This window comes from Orycteropus afer, unplaced genomic scaffold (genome assembly GCF_000298275.1).
Source record: "Orycteropus afer afer isolate SDZICR_OR568_19922 unplaced genomic scaffold, OryAfe1.0 scaffold00010, whole genome shotgun sequence".
In the NCBI taxonomy this organism is placed as follows: Eukaryota; Metazoa; Chordata; class Mammalia; order Tubulidentata; family Orycteropodidae; genus Orycteropus; species Orycteropus afer.
The window spans coordinates 11,447,235-11,468,626 of record NW_006921597.1 but is presented as its reverse complement, the minus strand read 5'-3'; the positions used below and the strand labels follow the sequence as shown (position 1 = coordinate 11,468,626).

General features: G+C 36.4%; 1 protein-coding gene across 1 annotated transcript in view; it reads left to right on the top strand.

Moving 5' to 3' along the window:
* The window catches only part of SYCP1 (synaptonemal complex protein 1), a 163,969-nt gene that overhangs the window by 14,971 nt on the left and 127,606 nt on the right, over positions 1 to 21,392 (top strand). The window contains 4 exon segments of the mRNA XM_007948815.1: positions 11,978 to 12,036; positions 12,610 to 12,679; positions 13,461 to 13,534; positions 17,201 to 17,309. Coding sequence (XP_007947006.1) covers positions 11,978 to 12,036; positions 12,610 to 12,679; positions 13,461 to 13,534; positions 17,201 to 17,309 — 312 coding nt within the window.

Genomic DNA, 21,392 nt, shown 5'->3' with positions numbered 1-21,392 from the left:
CTGAGTTGTTTTTTTTTTGTTGTTGTTGCTATGCAGGCAGCTCTGGTAGCATATTGCCCAAGGCATTTGACTGCTAACCAGAAGGCTGGCGGTTCTTCCTCGGAAGAAAGGTTGGGCAGTCTACTTCTGCAGTGATACTACCTCGGAAACCCAAGAAGGGGTCATTATGATTCGAATCCGACTTGATGGCGGTGTTTTTTTTTTTTTTTGGTATGTGCAGGACATCTCACTGTAAACTTGAGGGCAAGGGATCATGCCTTATTTGACTCAGAATATTTAACACCTTACATTGTGTCTATGCAGATAGTAAGTCATAATTAATTAAGCATAAATCTGATCTTATATGTCCCTTTAAAAACTATTTAAGTGGCTCTGTCTTGTATGCACTGCTGTTGAGTCAGATCTGACTCGTAGTGACCTCTCCTTGAGTTTCTAAGGCAGTATCTTTACGGAAGTAGATTGCCCAACCTTCCTCTGAGGAGTGGCTGGTGGGTTTGAACCGCCAGCCTTCTGGTTAGCAGTCAAATGCCATAGGCACTGTGTCACCAGAGCTCCTCTCTGTTGTATGGAGAATTAAATTAGAATTTTTAGCCTGCCATTTAAAGGACAACATAAACTTTTTTTCCTAGCCTTCTCCTAATTTTCCTAGTGTTTGAAAGAACTTTAAAGCTTATATAGTCCAATTACATTTCCATTGCTTTAGTTTTCCTTATAGCATCTCTACTAGGTGGTAGTCTTTCCTATGTTTGAGTATACTCAGTGATGGGGAACTTACCAACTATAAGATTGTCATTTAGTGGCAATTCTTATTTTTTATATTGAGCGAAAATAAAATCTCTTAGGCATTTTCTTACATAATTCTTTTCTTTGAGCCATACCAAAAAAAAAAAAAAAATTTGAGCCATTTCTGTATGGTAGCTCTTTAGATCTTTAAAGATGTTCTTCAGTGCTTTTTAAAGTATTGGTTGATCCTTTGAACATCTTTGTTATATTTAGGAGTCCAGATCTGTAAGAGGTAGTCTGAGGTATAACTTGACTAGTCTAATTGTAGGTGTCATTAATGAATTCTGAAGTCAGTTGTTAGTCATATTACATTGTACACTCATTTAGTTCACTGCTAAATAAAATATATTTTTTTAAAACTTCATTCTTTGCATGTGTATTTAGATTTTTGGAACCAAATAGAATTCTTTAGTAGGAAATGAAAATCTATTGGATTTCATCAGGCATAATTATGCCTCACCATTTAGTAGTTTTGAGACCTTGGCAAATAACATAATTTCACTGTGTCAAGCTTCTTTCATCTGTTAATGGGAGATAATCACAGTTCCATATATCTACTTATTTATATATTATATGTACTTTCTGTGTGTAAATCACACACTTGCCAGCATTTATTGTTTTCTGGTTTTTTGAACTTTGCTATCAGTGCTGGGATGAGATGATATTACTGAATGATTCTTTTTGCGTATAAACCTTTTCTTGACTTTTTACAATAGTAGTCACGGGTGATAATTTACCCTTTTGTGATAAAGAAACTTCACTCAGCATAATGTCCTCTAAGTTCATCCATGGTATGAGGTGTTTCTCAGATTCATCGTTATTCTTTAATGTTACATAGATTTCCATTATGTGTATATACCAGAGTTTGTTTATTCATTCACCCATTGATGGGGATTTAGATTATTTCCATCTTTTTGCTATCATGAATAATGCTGTGATGTGTATATATATCTGTTCATGTCACGGCTCTTATATCTCTAGGATATATACCTAGTAGTGGGATTGCTGGATCACTTGGCATTCTATTTCCACTTTTTAAGGAAGCACATTTTCCACAGTGGTTGTACATTTTACGGTCCTACCAGTAGCATATAAGGGTTCCATTCTCTCTACACATTTATCAGCATTTGTTGTTTTCTGTTTTTTTGAACTTTGCTGTTAATGCTGGGAGCTCTGGTGGCGTAGTGCCTAAGGCATTTGACTGCTAATCAGAAGGCTGGCGGTTCAAACCCACCAGCCCCTCCTTGGAAGGAAGATTGGGCAATGTACTGCCACGGAGATATCACCTCGGAAACTCAAGGAGGGGTCGCTATGAGTTGGAATCAACTTGAGAGCAGTGAGTTTGTGTGTGTGTGTGTGTGTGTCTGTTTCTGGTTAGATTCATTCCTAAAAACTTCATCTTTTCAGTGTTTATTGTCAATGAAACTTTTTTTCCCAATTTCCTTTTCAGAGATCTCTTTGTTAGTGTAGAGGAATCTGACTAATTTTGTATATTGATCTTTTATCCTGACACTGTTTTGTATCCTTCTATTAGTTCCAGTAGTTTTCTTGTTGAGTCTCTAGGATTTTCTGTGTTTAGGATCCTATCATCTGCGTTTTTGCTCTGGTTAGGACTTCCAATACAATATTGAATAGGGATGGTGATAAGGGAATCTTTGGGTCCCATTTGCGAAGAGAATGTTTTCAGTCTCTTCTGTTGAGAAAATGTTGGCTGTTGGCTTTGTGCTTATGCCCTTAATTATTTTGAGACATTTCCTTTCTATTTGTATTTTGATGACCATTTTTATCAAGAATGGGTACTGGATTTTGTCACATGTCTTCAATTGACAAAATCAATTGACATGATATGATCCTTATTTTTGTGATAGATTACATTGATTGTTTTTCTAATGTTGAACCATCCTTGCATATCTGGTGGGAATCTCACTTGGTTATAACCTATTTTTTTTGATAATGTTGTTAGATTGTATTTGCTAGTATTTTGTTGAGAATTTTTGCATCAGTGTTCATTCGTAAGGGATATTGGTCTCTTAATTTTCTTTTTTAGTGATGTCCTTACCTGGTTTTGGTATCAGGATTATGCTTGCTTCACAGAATAGGTTTGAGAGTATGCCATCCTTTTCTGTGCTCTGGAATATCTTGATTAGAATTGGTGTCAGCTCTTCTCTGAATGTTTGGTGAAGTCATCTGGGCCAGGACTTTTTTTGTTGGGAGTTTTTAAATGACCCGTTCAATGTCTTTTTTGATGGGCCAGTTCAAATTTTCTACCAGAGAATGTGGATAAGTAGTGTTTCTAGATCTTTGTCCATTTCTTCTAGGTTTTCAAATAGTTGTTCATAGTATTCTGTTATTATCCTTTTTATTTCAACAAGTTTATTTGTGACATTGCCTTGTTCATTTCTTAATTTGTGTTATTTGCATCTTTTCTTTTGATAAATTTGCCCGAGGTTTGTCAATTTTATTAATCCATTGAAAGAATCACCTTGTAGTCTTATTGATTCTTTCTGTTTTTCTGTGTTATTTATTTCTGTTCAAATTTCAAATCTTTATTATTTCTTTTCTTCTGATGACTGTAAGTTGTCCCTCCCCCCCCCGCCCCTTGCTGTTCTCTTTCTAATTGTTGGAGATGTTGGGTTAAGGTGCTGATTTTGGTTCTTTGTTCTTTTTTTTGATGTGTGTGTTTATTGCTGTAAATTATCTTCTGAGTGCTGGTTTTGTTGTGTCCCAAAGATTTTGGTATGTCATAGTTTCATTCTTGTTTGATTCAAGGAATTTCTTTTTTTCATTTTTTATTTTTTCTATTACCCAGTAGGTTTTAAGCAGGGCATTATCCAGTTTCCATTTGTTTGCTCTTTTTCCATTGATCTTCCTATTGTTGATTTCTAATTTTAAAGTATTGTGATCTGAGAAAATTCTTTGCAGTATTTCAGTGTTTTTAAAGTTATAGACACTTGTTTGTGGTCTTTCCTGGAGAATGTTCCATGTGTCCTGGAAAAGAATGTATATTGTGTTGCTGTTGGCTGGAGTGTTCTATACACATCTCTGAGGTCTAGTTTATTGATTATGTTGGTCAGATCTTCTGTATCTTTGTTGTTTTTTTTCTGGTTGTTTTGTCTTTCATTGAAAGTGGCATATTAAAGTCCCCCACTGTAGTTGTAGAGGTGTCTATTTTTCTTTACAATTCTGTTAAGGTTTGATTGATATTTTGGGACTCTTCATTAGGTGTGTATTATTTATTATACTATGTTCTCTTGTTCAATTGACCCTTTAATGTCCTTCTTTAATGCCTTAAAGTCTGTTTTATCAGAAATTATATTGCCACTCCTACTCTTTTTTGGTTGCCATTTGCTTGATTTATGTTTTTCCATTCTTTGATTTTTAGTTTTTTTTTTTGTCTTTGTGTCTAATGTGTGTCTCTTGTAGACAGCATATTGATGGGTCATGTTTTCTTATCCATTTTGCTATTCTCTGTCTCTTTACTGGTGCATTTCATCTGTTTTCATTCAATATAGTCATCAGTAGGTATGAATTTATTGCTGTCATTTTGTGCTGCTGATGTTTTTTTTTGTTCATTGTATTTCTCTGTCCTGAGTTATTTTGTTGATGGGTTTTCTTATCATTTCCTTTGTTGTTATTGTTTTAGTGTTTACTGAGACTTTATGATACATTTTTTTAAAATTTTGGTGAGAAGTTTTATTAATTTTCTTTGTGATTACCCTGTAATTTGTTATTATCTTCCCAAGTTTAAGGCAGTCCACTCTATCTTTATATCCTCTTGATTTCCTCTCCATTTGGAAGTTCTATAACTATATCATTTATTGCCTATTTTTGCTCTGTAATTATCATCATTTATAGATTGACATCTCTGGTTCCCTGTTTTCAGTCTGTAAGTTTATTTTATTTTTGATACTTGTATATCTGGGTTGATTTCCAGGTGATGTGTCATGTCTCTTAATCTTTAGTCATTGTCTGCAACTCTTGTTGGTTCACTGTCTGAAGGACTTCCTTTAGCATTACTTGTAAGCTTGATGTGGTTTTTGCAAATTACCTTCTTTTCCAGTTATCTGGGAATGTCCTAACTTTGCCATCATATTTGAAGGATTGTATTGCTAGATATGTAATTTTTTAAAAATTTTTGTTGTGATTTGGGTAAAAGTTTACAGAGCAAATTCATTTTCCATACAGCAGTTCACATACACTCTTGTCTCGTGACATTCCTTACAATGCAACAGCTCTCTTCCCACTTCCTCCAGATAGCCACCTCTTTCCTGTGTCCTTCCCTCCCATGCACTCCTGCCCCCTGAGCTGTCTACCTGTGCATATACTGCCCTTCTATTCTCCCATGATTGATCTCTCCAAGGAGTGTTCCTACCTAATGTAAATGTTCAGCTCATATGCTTGCTTTTATTTGGCTGGAAGCCACAGGAGGGGTTCAATTCCAGACCTGAAGGGCAGCTAGGGGCCATAGTTTCAGGGGTTCTACCAGGCTCTATCAGACCAGTGAACCTGGTCCCTTTTTTTTTTTTTTTATGATTCTGAGTTTTGTTCCACATTGTTCTCCCACTCTATCCAGGATATAGATCCCCCCCGAGTTTTTGACAGTGGTAGCTTGGCACCATTTAGTTATTCTGTTTCATAGTCATATAGGCTAAGGATCACATGGTGTACCAGTCCGTTGGACTAATTGTTTCCATGCATCTTTGGTTTTCTTCATTCTTTGCTCTGGATGAGAAGAAACCCATTGTTGCATCTAGATGGCTGCTTGTAAACTTTTAAGATCACAGTCACTACTCACCAAAGTAGGTTGTAGAACAGTGATTTGGTGTAGTATGTTATGCCAATTGAGCTTGACCCACAGGTCCAGCTACTTGCTCCTTCGGGGTAGCTGGCTGTGGCCAAGAAGAGACTACAACCTTGTCCACTGTCAGCTCTACTGTATACCTGGAAATTCTTATAGAACATGTAAATACACTTGTAGAAACATTGTCTGACAACCCTATACATGGTCATGGGCACACTCCCCTCTGCATGTTGTTGTTGTTATTATGTACCTGACTCATAGCGACCCCTCCTTGTGTTGCCAAGGCAGTATCACTATGAAAGTAGATTGCCCAACCTTCCTTCTGAGGAGTGACTGGTGAGGTTGAACCTCCAGCCTTCTGGTTAGCAGTCAAGTGCCTTAGGCACTATGCAGAGCTCCTAATAGATACACCTAATAGTTCAGCCTGTCTACCCATCTATCCACCTATATATCAATGTTTGCCCTCACTGACAATGCAGTACTGTATATACTGCTGCACCCACGCAGTTCTCTATGTCTTCCTCTTTCTCAGTGCCACCGTGTTGATCTCTCACATTTGGTACCTTGCCCTTCCCTTCACCCAAATCAATACTTGTCTCTACCTAATCTAATGGTGTTCCCTCCCCTCCCACCCCTGGTAAACAACAAAGAAAAGGTCCTTCCATATATAAACCTTTCCTTGACTTTTTTACAATAATGGGCTAATAAAATATTTGTCCTTATGTTATTGACTTACTTCACTCAGCATAATGTCCTCCAAGTTCATCCATGTTATGCAGTGTTTTGCCAATTTTACGTCACTGTTTAGGGTTGCATAGTATTCCATTGTGTGTATGTACCATAGTTTGTTATCCATTCTTCTGTTGTTGGGCACTGTTCTGGCTACCTAGTACCACTCTAACGGGAAAGATACCACAAATGGGATGGCCTTAACAAACAGGAGTTTATTCTTACAATTTGGAAGCTTTCCAAGTTCAAAGTGCCAGGCTCTAGGGGCTGGGTGAAAGCCCCACAACCTTGGGGTCCAGCTCTGCCTCCTGCTCCTGGCCCACTGGAGCTAGAGGTGTTTCTTCGCTCAGACAGCTGCTGGCTGCTAAGGCTGAGAAGCCCCAAGGTTAACAAGTAAAAAAAGCACAGTCCCGATACTACCAAACCACCCGGCAGGCCATTAATATAAGTCCATTGTAAGTCCCAAGGTCAGCAGAGTATAGCAAGCTGCTGAGCAATGACATGGCTACATGCAGGGTCCAAGCATGCCATAAGCTAGAGACCATTCCCAAGGCTTCTCCTTAAATACAGGAAGCAGACCGTATCCCAAAGGCAGCTACTCAGCTGCTTGTGGTAGATCCCACCATGGAGTAGATTGCCAGTCTCATCATGGGGAATAACTACCACCAGCTGCCCAGCCACTCAACCAAGCTCAGCCAAGTTGACACACAAACTGAAGTACCACAGGCAACTAGGTTGTTTCCATCTTTTTGCTATTGTAAACAGGGCTGCGATGAACATGGTGTGCATGTATCTGTTCTTGTCCTGGCTCTCACTTCTTTAGGAAGGGTATATCTGGTAATGGAATGGCTGGGTCAAATGGTATTTCTAATTCCAACTTTTTAAGGAATCGCCATACTGTTTTCCACAGTGGTTGTATCATTTTACAGTCCCACCAGCAGTGCATGAGAGTCCCAATCTATCCACATCCTCTCCAGCATCTTTTATTTTCTGTCTTGTTGAACTTTGCTACTAGTGCTGTAACAAGATGGTTAGATATATAATTGTAGATTGGCCATTTTTTTTTTTTCAGGGTTTTGTTATGTCATCCCATTTCCTTCTTGCCTGCATGATTTCTGCTGAGAAATCAGAGCTTAGTCTTAATTGGTTCTCCTTTGTAAGGGACTTTTCATTTTTCCTGAGCTTCTTTCAGGACTCTTTGTCTTTTGTTTTAGAAAGTTTGATTATGATAGGTCTTGGTGATTTTCTTTTGGGGTCTACCCTATTTGGGTTTGTTGAGCTTCTTGAATGCATATTTTCTCATCTTTCTTGATATTAAGCAAGTTTTCCTTCACAAATTTTTGACAGTTTTCTCAGTGCTTTTTTTTTTTTTTGGTCTCTTCCTGTTCTGGATTTCTGATCACACATAAGTTATTCCTCTTGATGGTGTCTGCCTTGATTCTTAAAAAAAACTCCAGAAAACCAAACTCATTGCTGTTGAGTTAGTTTGACTCATAGCAACCCCACCTTGGATTTCTGAGGTCGTATCACTACAAAAGTAGATGGCCCAATCTTCCTTCCAAGGCGTGGCTGGTGGATTTGAACCACCAGCCTTCTAGTTAGCTGTCAAATGCCTTAGGCACTGCACCACCAGGTTTCTTAAGTTTTTTTTTCCTGATTGTTCTTCTATCAGATTAGTGTTAATAGATTTTCTTTAGTCTCACTAAATCTGTGTTCCAAGGATTCAGTTCTACTTCATTGTCCTTCCAATGCATTATCTATTTTTGAAATTAGCTGTTTTTGTATTGTTTCTAATTTTCCATTTGTTTTGTCAGTTATTTTCTTTTTTTAAAGAATTCTTCTAGAGTTTTGTTTGTATTTTTCTTGATTTTATGTTTTATTTCCTTAAATTTTCTCTCAATCCATTGAAGATAACTATATATGATTATATATGATTCTTTTCAATTATTTATCAGGTAGTTACAAAACTTCTCTTCAGATCTGTGTTTTGGTCATTTTTTTGAACCATCTTGTCCTGTTTTTTTTTTTTTGTGTGTGTGTGTGTGTGATTTGAAGTTGTCTGTTGTCTCTGAGACATTGTAGTGTTATTGTATTAATTTGTTGTTTGTATGTTGGTTTGCTTCACTTGATTTTGTTTTAATACATCTGGATGACAGGACAGGCCTGTTATGCTCGTTACTAGTTTGTGAGCACTGGGGCCCTCACCACCTGTCTCTGGGTGGATTTGGTAGTGGGTGGGAGTGTGGGCTCATCATTTTAATTGGTATTCAGTTATTGTTTTAAGTAGATCACTGCTCTACTTTCCCACGTGGCCCATTCAGGTCTGCTGGTTCTCTGTTCTTTATCCTACTATATTCAGTTACACAGGAAACATTTCTGTGTTGAGAAAAGGGAAACTGTGAAGCTGTCCAAGGTTCTATCTGTCCAGGTATATTTTGCAGCCATTTTTTCTTAGTTATGTCTTCTTCCTAGAGCTTGAGAGAAGAAGAAAAAGCACAAACTCTCTCTTCTCTTGGTTTGCCTAACCTGTCTTGGGTTTCTGTTGGTCGCTGGGGCTTAGCCTGGTGGGGTAGAAGGCCATCAAATCCCTTCTTAAGTATATGAGATAATTTCATATATTTTTCAGATCTATTAATTTGCCTGTGTCCTGAGTCCTTTCCCCTGCTCCATTGCTGGGCTTTTGAAAATTAATGCCTTTTTCTTTGCTTTCAGTTGTACTATCTCATCTTTAAGGCAATAGATATCACAAGTACTAGCGACCCTAATGGAGTGCAAATTGTGTGTGCATGTCTGTGTGTGTGTGAAAGTGAAAAAGAGACAGAGAAAGAGAGACAGAGAGGTGTGTGGAGTGGAGTGAAGTGAGATAGAGTGGGGAGAAGGATAAATTTCAGGAGGAAAGCACAAAAAGATACGCTTATATTTTAAAGATATTTTATCTCCACATTGGAACACTTCACTACCAGCATCCTTTCTCTATTCCACCTATAGCAAATTACTCCTGACAACTGTAAATTACATCTGCACTTGCTTAGTTTCTTCTTGGTCTTTTTATTGTTATTTCTAGTACTTGTCTATTAGAGGGCACTTTGGAAGAACTGGAGGTGGTGCTGGTGATAGAATGCAATTCTTTGTCACAAATAGTAGTTTTTGAAGAGTAGAGAGAGGGTTTGTTGCCAAGTATGTTAAGCAGTAAATACCCTATGAATCAGTGAATAGATGGAATGGGAAGTATTAAGTTCCTTTCTGCCGAAATGCCTGATGTGTTCTACCTCTGTTTCTTTAAGTTTTCCAACTTTAAAACTTTAAAAGTTCCCCTTCCATTTAATATTAAGGTAAATGGTTCAGGTCCTATTTTACATGTTAAGTCCAGAGCTCTCTCCAATATTTCTTAGGGTTTTAGGGTACTTGTATTCTCCTGAAATCAGTTCATATACTTTGTTTTTGGTTGCTTGGCTCCTCACTGAGAGTGAAAACTATAATCACTGCTATAATCTTGCTTTGTAGCTTATTGCTTACTGTATGCTAATATGGGACTAATATCCTCCTTCAGTTTAACTGATGTTGTGATGTTTATCAGTGTAACAACCTCTCATTTGGAGAATGATGAAAGCACAGCCACATTTTCCTTTTACTGCCTTGTACCTTAATTCTCCAAGTACTGATTATCAACACTACATTTTACTGACTTTACTGAAGGCTTGGGTATGTTGTTGTTAGATACTGCCTAGTCAGCTCTGACTCATAGCGACCTTATGTGCAAAAGAAGAAACACTGCCTGGTCCTGTGCCATCTTCACAGTCCTTGCTATTCTTGAGCCTATCATTGCACCCACTGTGTCAGTCCATTTCAGTGAGGCTCTTCCCCCATTTTCTCTGACCCTCTGGTTTACTAAGCATGATATCTTTCTCCAGGGGCAGGTCCCTTCTAATACATGACCAAAGTACATGAGACAAAGTCTGGCCATTGTTGCTTCTAAGGCTGTACTTCTTCCAAGACAGATTTGTTTGTTCTTCTGGAAGTCCATGATATTTTCAGTATTCTTTGTCAATACAGCAATTCAAATGCATTAACTCTTCCTTGGTCTTCTTTATCCATTATCCAACTTTCACATGCATATGAGGATATTGAAAATACTATGGCTGGGGCCAGGGCACCTTAGTTTTCAAAGTGACATCTTTACTTTTTAATTCTTTAAAGAAGTCTTTTGTGGCAGATTCGCCCAGTGTAATATGTCATGTGATTTCTTGACTGCTGCTTCCATGGGCATTGATTGTGGATCCAAGTGAAATGAAATCTCTATAAGAACCTCACACTTTTCTCCATTTATTGGGATGTTGTTTACTGTTCCAGTTGTGAGGATTTTTATTTTCTTTATGTTGAGTTTTAATCTATACTGAAGGCTGTAGTCTTTCATCTTCATCAGTAAGTGCATCAAGTCCTCTTCGCTTTCAGTAAGCATAGTTGTGTCATCTTCATATGGTAGGTTGTTAATGAGTCTTCCTCCAATCCTGATGCTACATCTTCTTCGTATAGTCTGGCTTTGTGGATTAGTTATTTGGGTAGAGCTGAAGAAATTATAGCTCAGGTTAAAAAAAAACTTAAAAGTTGGATGGTGGTAGCCCAGCTACCACATTCAACCACTCAGAAAGGGATCAGTGCCAGAGATCCTCGGTAGAGTGGGAGAATAATGTGGAACAAAATTCAAAATCATAAAAAAAGACCAGATTTAGTGGTCTGACGAGACCCCTGAGACTATAGCTCTTAGTTACCCGTTCAGGTCTGGTATTGAACTTACTCTCATGACTTCCAACACAGCAATAGACAGATTTGTTTGTTCTTCTGGAAGTCCATGGTATTTTCAGTATTCTTGGTCAATACCACAATTCAAATGCATCAACTCTTCTTTGGTCTTCCTTATCCATTATCAAACTTTCACAGGGTGAACATTACATCAGGAGATATGCCCCTTAGAATGATCTATCAATCATGGGAGAATAGAAGGGCAGAATTTGCACATGGAGATTAGCTGTGTGTGTGTGTGTGGGGGGGGCAGGAATGCTTAGGAAATTAAAAAAAAAGTTGAATGATAAAATGTAATTAATTGTTCCTAAAGCCAAAAAAAAAAAAAATAAGGGAAAACAAAAACAAAATCTTTTCATGGGGGATTTCTCTCTGTGTCACACCTTTTCTTAATCTTGGTCGTCCTGTCTTGAGATGTATCTTTCTTTCTGCCTCTTTAGAGATAGTGACAGAGAAGAGCAAGCTTTCCTTTCATATGTACCTCATGAATCTTAAGTGAAATATACAAAGGAAGAATACATTATAGAGTAGTTAGTAAAGCTCAAGTCATTGTAAAAGCTAAAATAATAAACAAATTCTGTTAAGTTTCAATAAATTCCTGGGTAGTAATTCTATACTGGGAAATTAGAGTTACTTGAACAGCACCCAGCTTTTGATCTTGATAATTATGAAGTACAACCATGCCTTACAGATTACTTTTGTTGCTACTTTGAAATGCTCAACATTGAATTGGATATGCCAGTGCTTTTCATTACTATAGAAATTTTAACATTGTAATGTTTTCCTGAGTTATTTTGACTATTATCTTTTTGGCATCTTAATTGTTTTACATTTTAATTTTGAAAATTTTTATATTAATAATAGATGAACATGAACGGGAAGAAACTAAGCAAGTTTATATGAATCTAAATGATAACATTGAGGTAAGTGGTAGTGAAAAAATGTATATTTTAGACAGAGACATTTCTAAGCCAAGTAGAGTTATCACTTGGACATCTGTTATTGCTAAAAGGATTATTATTTATTTTTTGATACTTGATTATATCACCAGTAAAATGTCCAAGGTCCTGTATTATGAGTGTTAATATTTTACTTTTTAGTAGCTTTTTTGATTACATACTAGTGACAACATTTAACTTAATTTATCAAATATTTATTAGTTCTTTCTGTGTGTGAGACCTGCACATTGTGACTCCTAACCGTGAATTTGAAAAACATGTAAAGTTTATTAATCTGTATCTGGTTCCTACTTAGCTTTCTTATCCCATCTTCTATAAGTTTCCTGTGCCTTCGATCTTCTGAGAAACTATAATAGACATTCCTAATATGTTTTTTAAGTAAATTATTTAATTATTCAAAGTTATGTTGTTTTCCTTATTTAAAGTTGTATGCTTTTTATTCTAAATATCACATTATACAAATTTGTTAATGTTTTAATAATTTGAAGAAATTTATTTTAAAAATATGATTTTTAAAAGTTAAACTTGATATTCCAGAAAATGATAGTATCTTTTGAAGAACTTCGTGTGCAAGCTGAAAATTCCAGACTGGAAATGAATTTTAAATGTAGGGATTCTATTTAATTTTTATATTATTCTTCTGCTATTTATATTTATATTAATTTCTCTTAATGCTTTTATCTTTTCATCCTGATACCCTCAACTATTTTATTAAGTAAATTCCAGAATCTTGTGGAATGTGGCAGGGAATATATGTTAAAAATACTTTTTTGCTTTAAAGCCACATTTTCTCTAAAATCAAACCTGTTATGGTTTGTATTTAGTTTTTCAGAAGTATTGTTTATTCCTGTTTTTACATCTGTTGGTAGTTAAAGTATGGATGTTAAAACAACAGTATATGTAATTTAAAATCTGTTGTTTCAGATTAGAGTGTTACAGATGATTTTTATTTGTGCTATCATAAAAAACTAGAATTTCTTAAGGTATGATAACTTTGATATTATTTAAATTCACCATCTTACTAAACAAGGGGCTCTGGTGGCACAATGAATGCCTAAGGCATTTGACTGCTAACCAGGTTGGCGGTTCAAACCCACCAGCCGCTCTGCAGAGGGAAGATGGGGCAATCTACTTCTACAATGATTTACCACCTGGGAAACCCAGTGGGGTCACTATGAGTTGGAATGGACTTGATGGGAGTGGGTTTGGTTTTTTTGGTAGCAGCAGGACAATAGTAGCAGTTTTAACTGATTGGACACCTGTGGGGTTTAATATAATATTGAGATAAAGAGGTTAAATATAGTATCAAAAAGTTTAAATTTTGTTTGTAACAGAAAGGTTATACAATTATCTTACGACATTGATATATACTTGTTTTATTTTTAAAGTAAAGGAAGATTATGAAAAAATCCAACACCTTGAAGAAGAGTACAGAAAGGAAATAAATGACAAGGAAAAACAGGTTTTAAAATAACAAATGATTCTTTGTGTTCTATGTATTTGTATTTGTTAATTCTTGAAATATTTAAAAATTTAAAAAAATTCAGTTATTTTCTAAATGCATAATATTTTTTATGAAAGAATTATGCATATCTAAATATTTACCCTTTTGCCTAGCAGAATTAAATTTTTTATTGAGTCAAATATGCATTCACTGAATACAAGCACTTTTTTAAAAAAGAAATCAGTAACACTTCTGCAACATTTATATGAGTGGGTAGTAAAACATTACTGCAGAAATACTTTGTGAGAAATTATGTTTGGACAAAAATCTCATAATATGTAAAGATGATGATCATTGACCACTCAACCCACATTTTGAAGTTAATTTTCTAATACATTATCCATGACACCAGTTAGGAGAACTAAAACATTCTTTTGACTCTATTTTAATGTCATATAATACTAGACTTGGAAATGAGGAATCTTTGTCCTTTGACATTAACAAGAGTATTGATTTTACATTATTATCATGTTAATTTATCAGTTTCAAGCAGTCTTGCTTACCAAATTGAAAGGGATTCATAGAAAGGAGTCCTCTTGTATTTTTCCTCATTTTTGCAGTTTTCTTCTCTGACTTGCCACAAGATATAGTTAACAAGAACATCTACTTAAACAATAACAAAAAAATAATTGAAAGTACAGATATGCTTAGTGTTTTTTTTTTTTTAAAAGTTGTGGTTAAATGATAGAATTCCACTTTATATGTTATCTTTGATACTTTGAAAGAGTTGTTAACAGCTTTCTGTATTCTGAAATTCTGTTAATCAAATTTTTACATCAGATTTCAGAAAGGAAAGAGTTTTTTAAAATTGTGCTTATTATATAGAACACACAATAATGAAGCATGGAAATATCTTAGGAGTACTGGATGTATCTGTAGACTTTATAGATTCTTGAGCTTCCTTATAAAATAATTGCATGGCCAGCTTGTATTTTTGCTGGGACACCTAAATGTCATTATTTGTGAGACTATTTTTTTCTGTGATTCTTCAAATTCCTGCTTGGGTCTATAAGCTTGACTGATAGTATTTTGGAACCAGGTCAGGTAGATTGGGAAGGACATGCTGAGTCTCTTCATATACTGATTTTAAATTTTATTTTATGCCAGTTTTTTAAGATTCACATTCATAGTATATTAAACCAGTTCATAAAAAACCTGAACTCCTGATATTTCTCCTAAAGGCTTCTCTTCTGCTGTTGGTGCATTTTGAATTATGCTTGGTAGTCTATTTATACCACATATTAGGGCCCTTAAGTTTGAGCCTAAATTTTCCTTGAGAAACTGTATAGTTCTAGGTTTCACATTTAAGTCTTTGATCCATCTGGAGTTTGTTTTTGTGTGTGGTGTGAGGTACAGATCTTGTTTCATTTTTCTGCACATGGATCTCCAGTTTTGCCAGCACCATTTATTAAACAAACATTCTCTTCCCCACTTAATGGATTTGGGGCCTTTGTCAAAGATCAGCTGACTATAGGTCGATGGATCTATACCTGGGTTCTCAATTCTATTCCATTGGTCTATGTATCTGTCATTGAACCAATACCAGGCAGTTTTGACTACTGTGGCTGTATAGTAGGTTTTGAGATCCGGCAATGTGAGACCTCCCACTTTGTTTTTCTTCTTCAGTAGTGCTATGCTTATCCGAGGTCTTTTTCCTTTCCATATAAAGTTAGTGATCATTTTTTCCATATCCCTAAAGAATGTTGATGGGATCTGGATTGGGATTGCATTGAATGTATAGATTGCTTTGGGTAGAACTGACATTTTCACAATGTTCAGTCTTCCTATCCATGAGCATGGGATGTTTTTCCATTTATTTAGGTTTTTATGGTTTCTTGAAGTAGCTTTTTATAGTTTTCTTTGTAGAGGTCTTTTGTGTCTCTGGTAAGATTTATTCCCAAGTATTTTATTTTTTTGGTAGCTATTGAGAACGGTATTGATTTTCTTACTTCTTTTTCAGCAATGTCTTTGCTGGTGTAGAGGAATCCAACTGATTTTTGGATGTTGATCTTATATCCTGCGACGTTGCTAAATCCCTCAATTAGTTCCAGTAGTTTTTTGATTGAATCTCTTGGGTTTTCTAGGTATAATGATCCTGTTAAAATTTTAAGTCAATAATGTCACTGCTCTTTTAATGTCACTGCTCTTTTAGAACCATCCAGTGGCTTACCATTTTACTAAGAGTTAAGGCCAAAGTACTTACAATAGTCCCATACTATACTCCCTATCACTGACTGTATTCTAGGCACAGAAGTCTCCTTACTATTCCTTAGATAGGCCAAGCATGGTCCTTAAAAAAAAAAAAAAAAAAAAGCCTAACCCACTGCCATCGAGCTGATTCTGACTCATAGCAACCCCACCTTGGGTTTCTGAGGTGGTATCTCTATGGAATTCGATTGCCCAGTCTTCCTTCCAAGGAGTGGCTGGTAGGTTTGAACCACCAGCCTTCTGGTTAGTAGTCAAATGCCTTAGGCACTATGCCACCAGAGCTCCCTTACTCAGGGTCTTTATTATGCTTACTGTTCTTCTGCCTGGAATGCTCTTTTCTCCAATAACTTCATGGCTTGTGTCTTTCACTTTTAGTCTTTGCTTTTATGTCACCTTTTCAGTGAAATCTTCCCTACTTCCCTTGCATTAAATTTTAACACTCCCTTTCTTTCATTATTTTTCTCCTTATGTGTCAATATATAACATAATAAATATTTTGGTTACCTTGTTTATTGTTTTCCTCTTCTATTAGAATGTAACTTCCATGAGGACAGGTATTTTTTTCTTGGTCTGTTTAGCCCACTGCTGCTTCTGTAGTGCCTAGAACAGTGCCTGACACATAATAATGCTAAAAGACTTATTTCCTAAAAGAATGGATGCATAATTTTATTTATACCCTTCAAAAATGTGTTTACACATGCTGAATTTTGGTTAAAGAGAAGTATTTTCCAAAATAGAGAATTTCTTTTCAGTAAGAGCTGTTTAAATGGGTGTGCTTTTCTACAAGAATTTCTAAGTAAGTTTTCTACTGACTAATTTTCTTCCAAAGATGCCTTTCATTTGTCATCTTTTATGGAGAATAATTATTAGTTACTAGATGTTAGTTACTGAGTAACCAGTGTCTACTTGACAGTTGTTCATCACTTAAACTCTGAATATTCACGTTTGTGAACTGAGAATATGGAATTCAAGGGTTGTAATTAAGCATCATTGAATTATCTGTATTTCTACTAAAGAGCCATCAAGAAACTTTCTCTGAAATATTTTTTTTTAGCCCCTTACTGAGTTAAATGGAAAAAATAATATAACCTGAGCTGTGTGGCTTATGACATTTTATCAACTTACTTGCTAATTTTTTACATGATTTAATTTTTCATCCAGTTTTTTATTTTAAGTGTAATTGTCGTCCATAGGAGATTATTTAGCTCATATCTTTCTTTGACAAATACAAATTATAATGTTATAGCTGATTTTATTTACTATCTTTAATGAAATTATGACTTTAAAGAAAGAAGCATGATTACCATTTATATGAACTGATGTCTGTATCAGTGTAACTAAAGATTTGATATTTCACTATTTGAATTAATGAAGCTGCCATATTTAATAATGTATTACTTAAATATTTCATTATAGGTGTCACTACTATTGATCCAAAACACTGATACTGAAAAGATAATGAAAGATTTAACATTTCTACTACAAGAATCCAGAGATAAAGTTAATCAATTAGAGGAAAAAACAAGTAAGAATTTATATAAGAAGTACAGCAATGTAATGCTTTGTAGTGTTTTAATTCTCAACTTGGCTTAGACTAATTAATTGGAGGAAAGTATAATAGAGTCACTTGTGGAGTTTTTTCAAAGTACTTATGCTTCTTTTTCCTGCCATCAACTTTTCTCACATTTCAACAGAGTGTTCCGTGAAGACAAAAGCTTCATATTTTTGTTTCCTGATGTATTCCAAGTGCCTAGAATAGTGTCAGGCACATGTTGTTGTTTCCCTCCCCCTCACTGCCGTCAAGTTGGACCAACTCATAGCGACCCTGCCTTGGGTTTCTGGAGCAGTATCCCTATGGAAGTAGATTCTGAGGACTGGCTAGTGGGTTTGAACCGTCAGCCTTCTGATTCGCAGTCAAATGCCTTAGGCACTATGCTACCAGAGCTCCCCTGTTGCTGTTGTTAGGTGCCATCAAGTCAGTTCCAACTCACAGTGACTCTGTACAACACAATGAAACACTGTCAGATCCTGCACCATCCTCACAGTCATTACTATGCTTGAACCCATTGTTGCAACCACTGTTTCAATTCATGTCATTGAGAGTCCTCCCCTTTTTCACTGACCCTCTACTGTACCAAGCATGCTGTCCTTCTCCTGGGGCTAATCTTTCCCAATAACATGTCCAAAGTACATGAGGCGAAGTCTTGCCATCCTTAGTTCTAGGTAGCATTCTGGCTGTGCTTCTTCCAAGATAGATTTGTTTGTTCTTCTGTAGTCCATGGTATATTCAATATTCTTCAACAGTGCCACGATTCAAAGTAATCAATTATTCTTTGGTCTTCCTTATTCATTGTCATAACTTTTGAATGCATATGAGGCAATTGAAAGTGCCATGGCTTAGGTCACACACACCTTAGTCCTCAGAATGACATCTTTGCTTTTCAACATTGTAAAGAGGTCCTTTGGAGCAGATTTGCCCAAGCAGTATGTCATTGATTTCTTGACTTCTATTTCCATGGGGGTTGATTGTGGAGCCAAATAAAATGAAATCCTTGACAACTTCTCTACATTTATCATGATGTTGCTCATTGGTCAGTTATAGTTGTGAGATGTTTGTTTTCTTTATGTTGAGCTGTAATCCATACTGAGGCTAGAGTCTTTGATCTTCTGATCTATAAGTTTAAAATAGTCCTATCAAAATCAAGGCTTTTTATAGAAATAGACAAACCACAGCCTTCACTTTCAACAAAGTAAACAAGTTAGGCGTGTCATCTGCATATAGCAGGCTTTTAATGAGTCTTTCTCCAATCCTGATGCCGTGTTCTTCTCCATATAGTCCAGCTTTTCAGATTATTATTATGCAGAGGCATTTGACTGTGTGGATCATAACAAATTATGGGTAACACTGTGAAGAATGGGAATTCCAGAACATTTAATTGTGCTCATGTGGAATGTGTACAGAGACCAGGAGGCAGTTGTTTGAAAGGACAAGAGGATACTACATGTTTTTAAATCAGGAAAGGTGTGTGTGAAGGTCTTATCATTTCACCATACTTAACTCTATCGGTAAGATGAGCAAATAATCTGAGAAGCTGGGCTATATGAAGAAGAGCATGGCATCAGGGCACATATTAGGTAGTTGGTAAATGTTTTATAAATAAATGCTATTGGAAAGTATGCACAGAATCATTAATCTTTCCTCAAGTAAGACATTTGGAAAGGCATTAAAGAACTCTTTGTTGAATTGGACCTTAAAGGAAAAAAACAAAAAGCAAACCCACTGTTATCAAGTCAGTTTTGACTCATAGTGAATGATTGGGTTTCCAAGGCTATAGATATTTTGGAAGTAGATTGCCTCATCTTCCTCTCACAGAGCAGCTGGTAGGTTTGAACCACACACCTTCTGGTTAGAGGCCAAATTCCTTAACCATTGTACCACCAGAGCTTCTTTTACCTTAAATTGTAAAAAATTCACTAGACAATAAATTGAAGGAGACACAGTGTAGGCAGAAGGTAATGTTTGCACAAGACATGGAAGTGTGCAACTTACATATATTGGGTAAACTGACTAACATGGCTATGTTCGAACTCAGGCAGAAGAGACTATTTAATAGTATTTACATAAGATTATTAAGAACCTTGAATGTTGTTACATTTAGATTTTATCTCAGTATTAAATGGTTTTCAAACTTGTTGAAATGGCAGGGCACTTAGAAGATATAATACACGTTGTGAAACATCACATACCTTCGAGAACATCGTAAGAGCCCTGTAAAAACAATGTGAGGGGTACATCTGACCTCCTCTAACTTCACAGGGTGCAGAGGGGGGAGATCAAGATCAGCCTGAGTGAAACAGATCAGACTTAACTCCACTCTCCAACCTTTTTACCAGTTCTGACACTAACTCTTCCTCCCATGACACTCTACTTCTTTGCTGGGTTTGATAATTGGGCTGCAGTGGTCACACAGAACTCACATACAAAACTCAGGATTGTGGAGTTTATTAGGGGAGTAACAGGTTACAATTAAGGATCAGGAATGCTCAAGATACAGTTCTTCCATCAGGACAGCACCCTTTACCATGTAGGCAGCATACCTCTCTTTGGCCCTCAGTCACTTGACCTGCTCTCTGCTCTACTCTGGCAAGTGTTACAAAGATCTTTTATTTCTGCCAGTAGGTGTCCAGAAAGGCACCCCACTCTGCTGTTGCCCAAAAGTACTCAGTTTTCTCATTGTGTGGCTGAGGCCAGGAAGCCCACTGCTCTTGTCTTGTGCCAGTCTCTTGGTTCTGATGCCTCTATTGCCTCTATTTCTCTGTGTTGGTTTTCCTCATTTCTAGCCTCTCTGGTGTCACCAGTGTATCTCTTGGATTGGGGAGGTAGCCCAGAGATCTCTGGTTCAAAGGGCATGCTCCATTCCTGGCTCTTCTTTCTTGATGATAGTGATGGCTCATTTCAAGACTAGTGGGATGGCAAAACTGACCAGTCTCCAAATTAAGGTTCCATATACTTTTATTTTCATGGTCCCAACCCCAAAACGGTGCCATGTACCTTATTTACATTATTAACAAACTACCCAGTCCCCTTGGTAGGCCATAAGCATCTCACATTTCCCTAGATCCCACTCAGTAATTTGGTAGAAGTTACAAAGACTATGGCTCAAACCAAACCAAACCAAACTCACTGCCATCGAGTCAATTCTGACTAATAGAGGCCCCCCTTGGGTTTCTGAGGTGGTAAATCTTTATGGGAGTAGATTGCTCAGTCTTCCTTCTGCAGAGTGGCTGGTGGGTTTGAACCGCCCACCTTCTGGTTAGCAGTCATATGCCTTAGGCACTACACCAGCAGGGCTCCTATGGCTGGAAGGGCTGTATTAAGTAATTTACTGCACCACGGGATCTTAAAACATTTGTACTGTTTTTCAAACATCCCATCTTCCTATGATTTTCTGTGCTGAGCTAATTTTGTTTATGAATTCTGTTATCATTTCCTTTGTTGCTATTGTTTTAGTATTTACTAAATATTTGTGCTGGTCCTTTTTTAAATTTTGATATTAAGTTTCATCATTTTTCTTTGAGGTTACCCTGTGATTTATAGTTTTCTTCCCAAGTTTAGAACAGTCCATTCTGTCTTGTAATTGTTGTGACTTCCTCATCATTTAGAAGTTCTGTAACTACACAACATTTTCCCTGTTTTTGGTTTGTAGTTGTCCTCATTTGCCAATTGATGGCTCTGGTTCCCTGTTTATGATCTTGTAAGCTTATTTACTTTGGATACTTCCATAACTGGTTTGGTTTCTGGGTTTTGTTATCATGTGTGTTAATGGTTGGTTGTTGTTGGTTCTCTGTCCAAAGAACTCTCTTTAGCATCTCTTGTAAGGTTGGTCTCATTTTAACAAATCCCTTTAATTTCTGCTTATCTGGAAATGTCCTAATTTCAACATCATATTTGGGGGACAGTTTTGCTGGGTATATGATTCTTGGCTGGAAATTTCCTTATTTCAGGGTTTTATATACTATACCATTGCCTTCTCACCTGCATGGTTTCTGCAGAGAACTCAGAGCTTAGTCTTACTGGTTGCCCTTTGTAGGTAACTTTTTGTTTTTT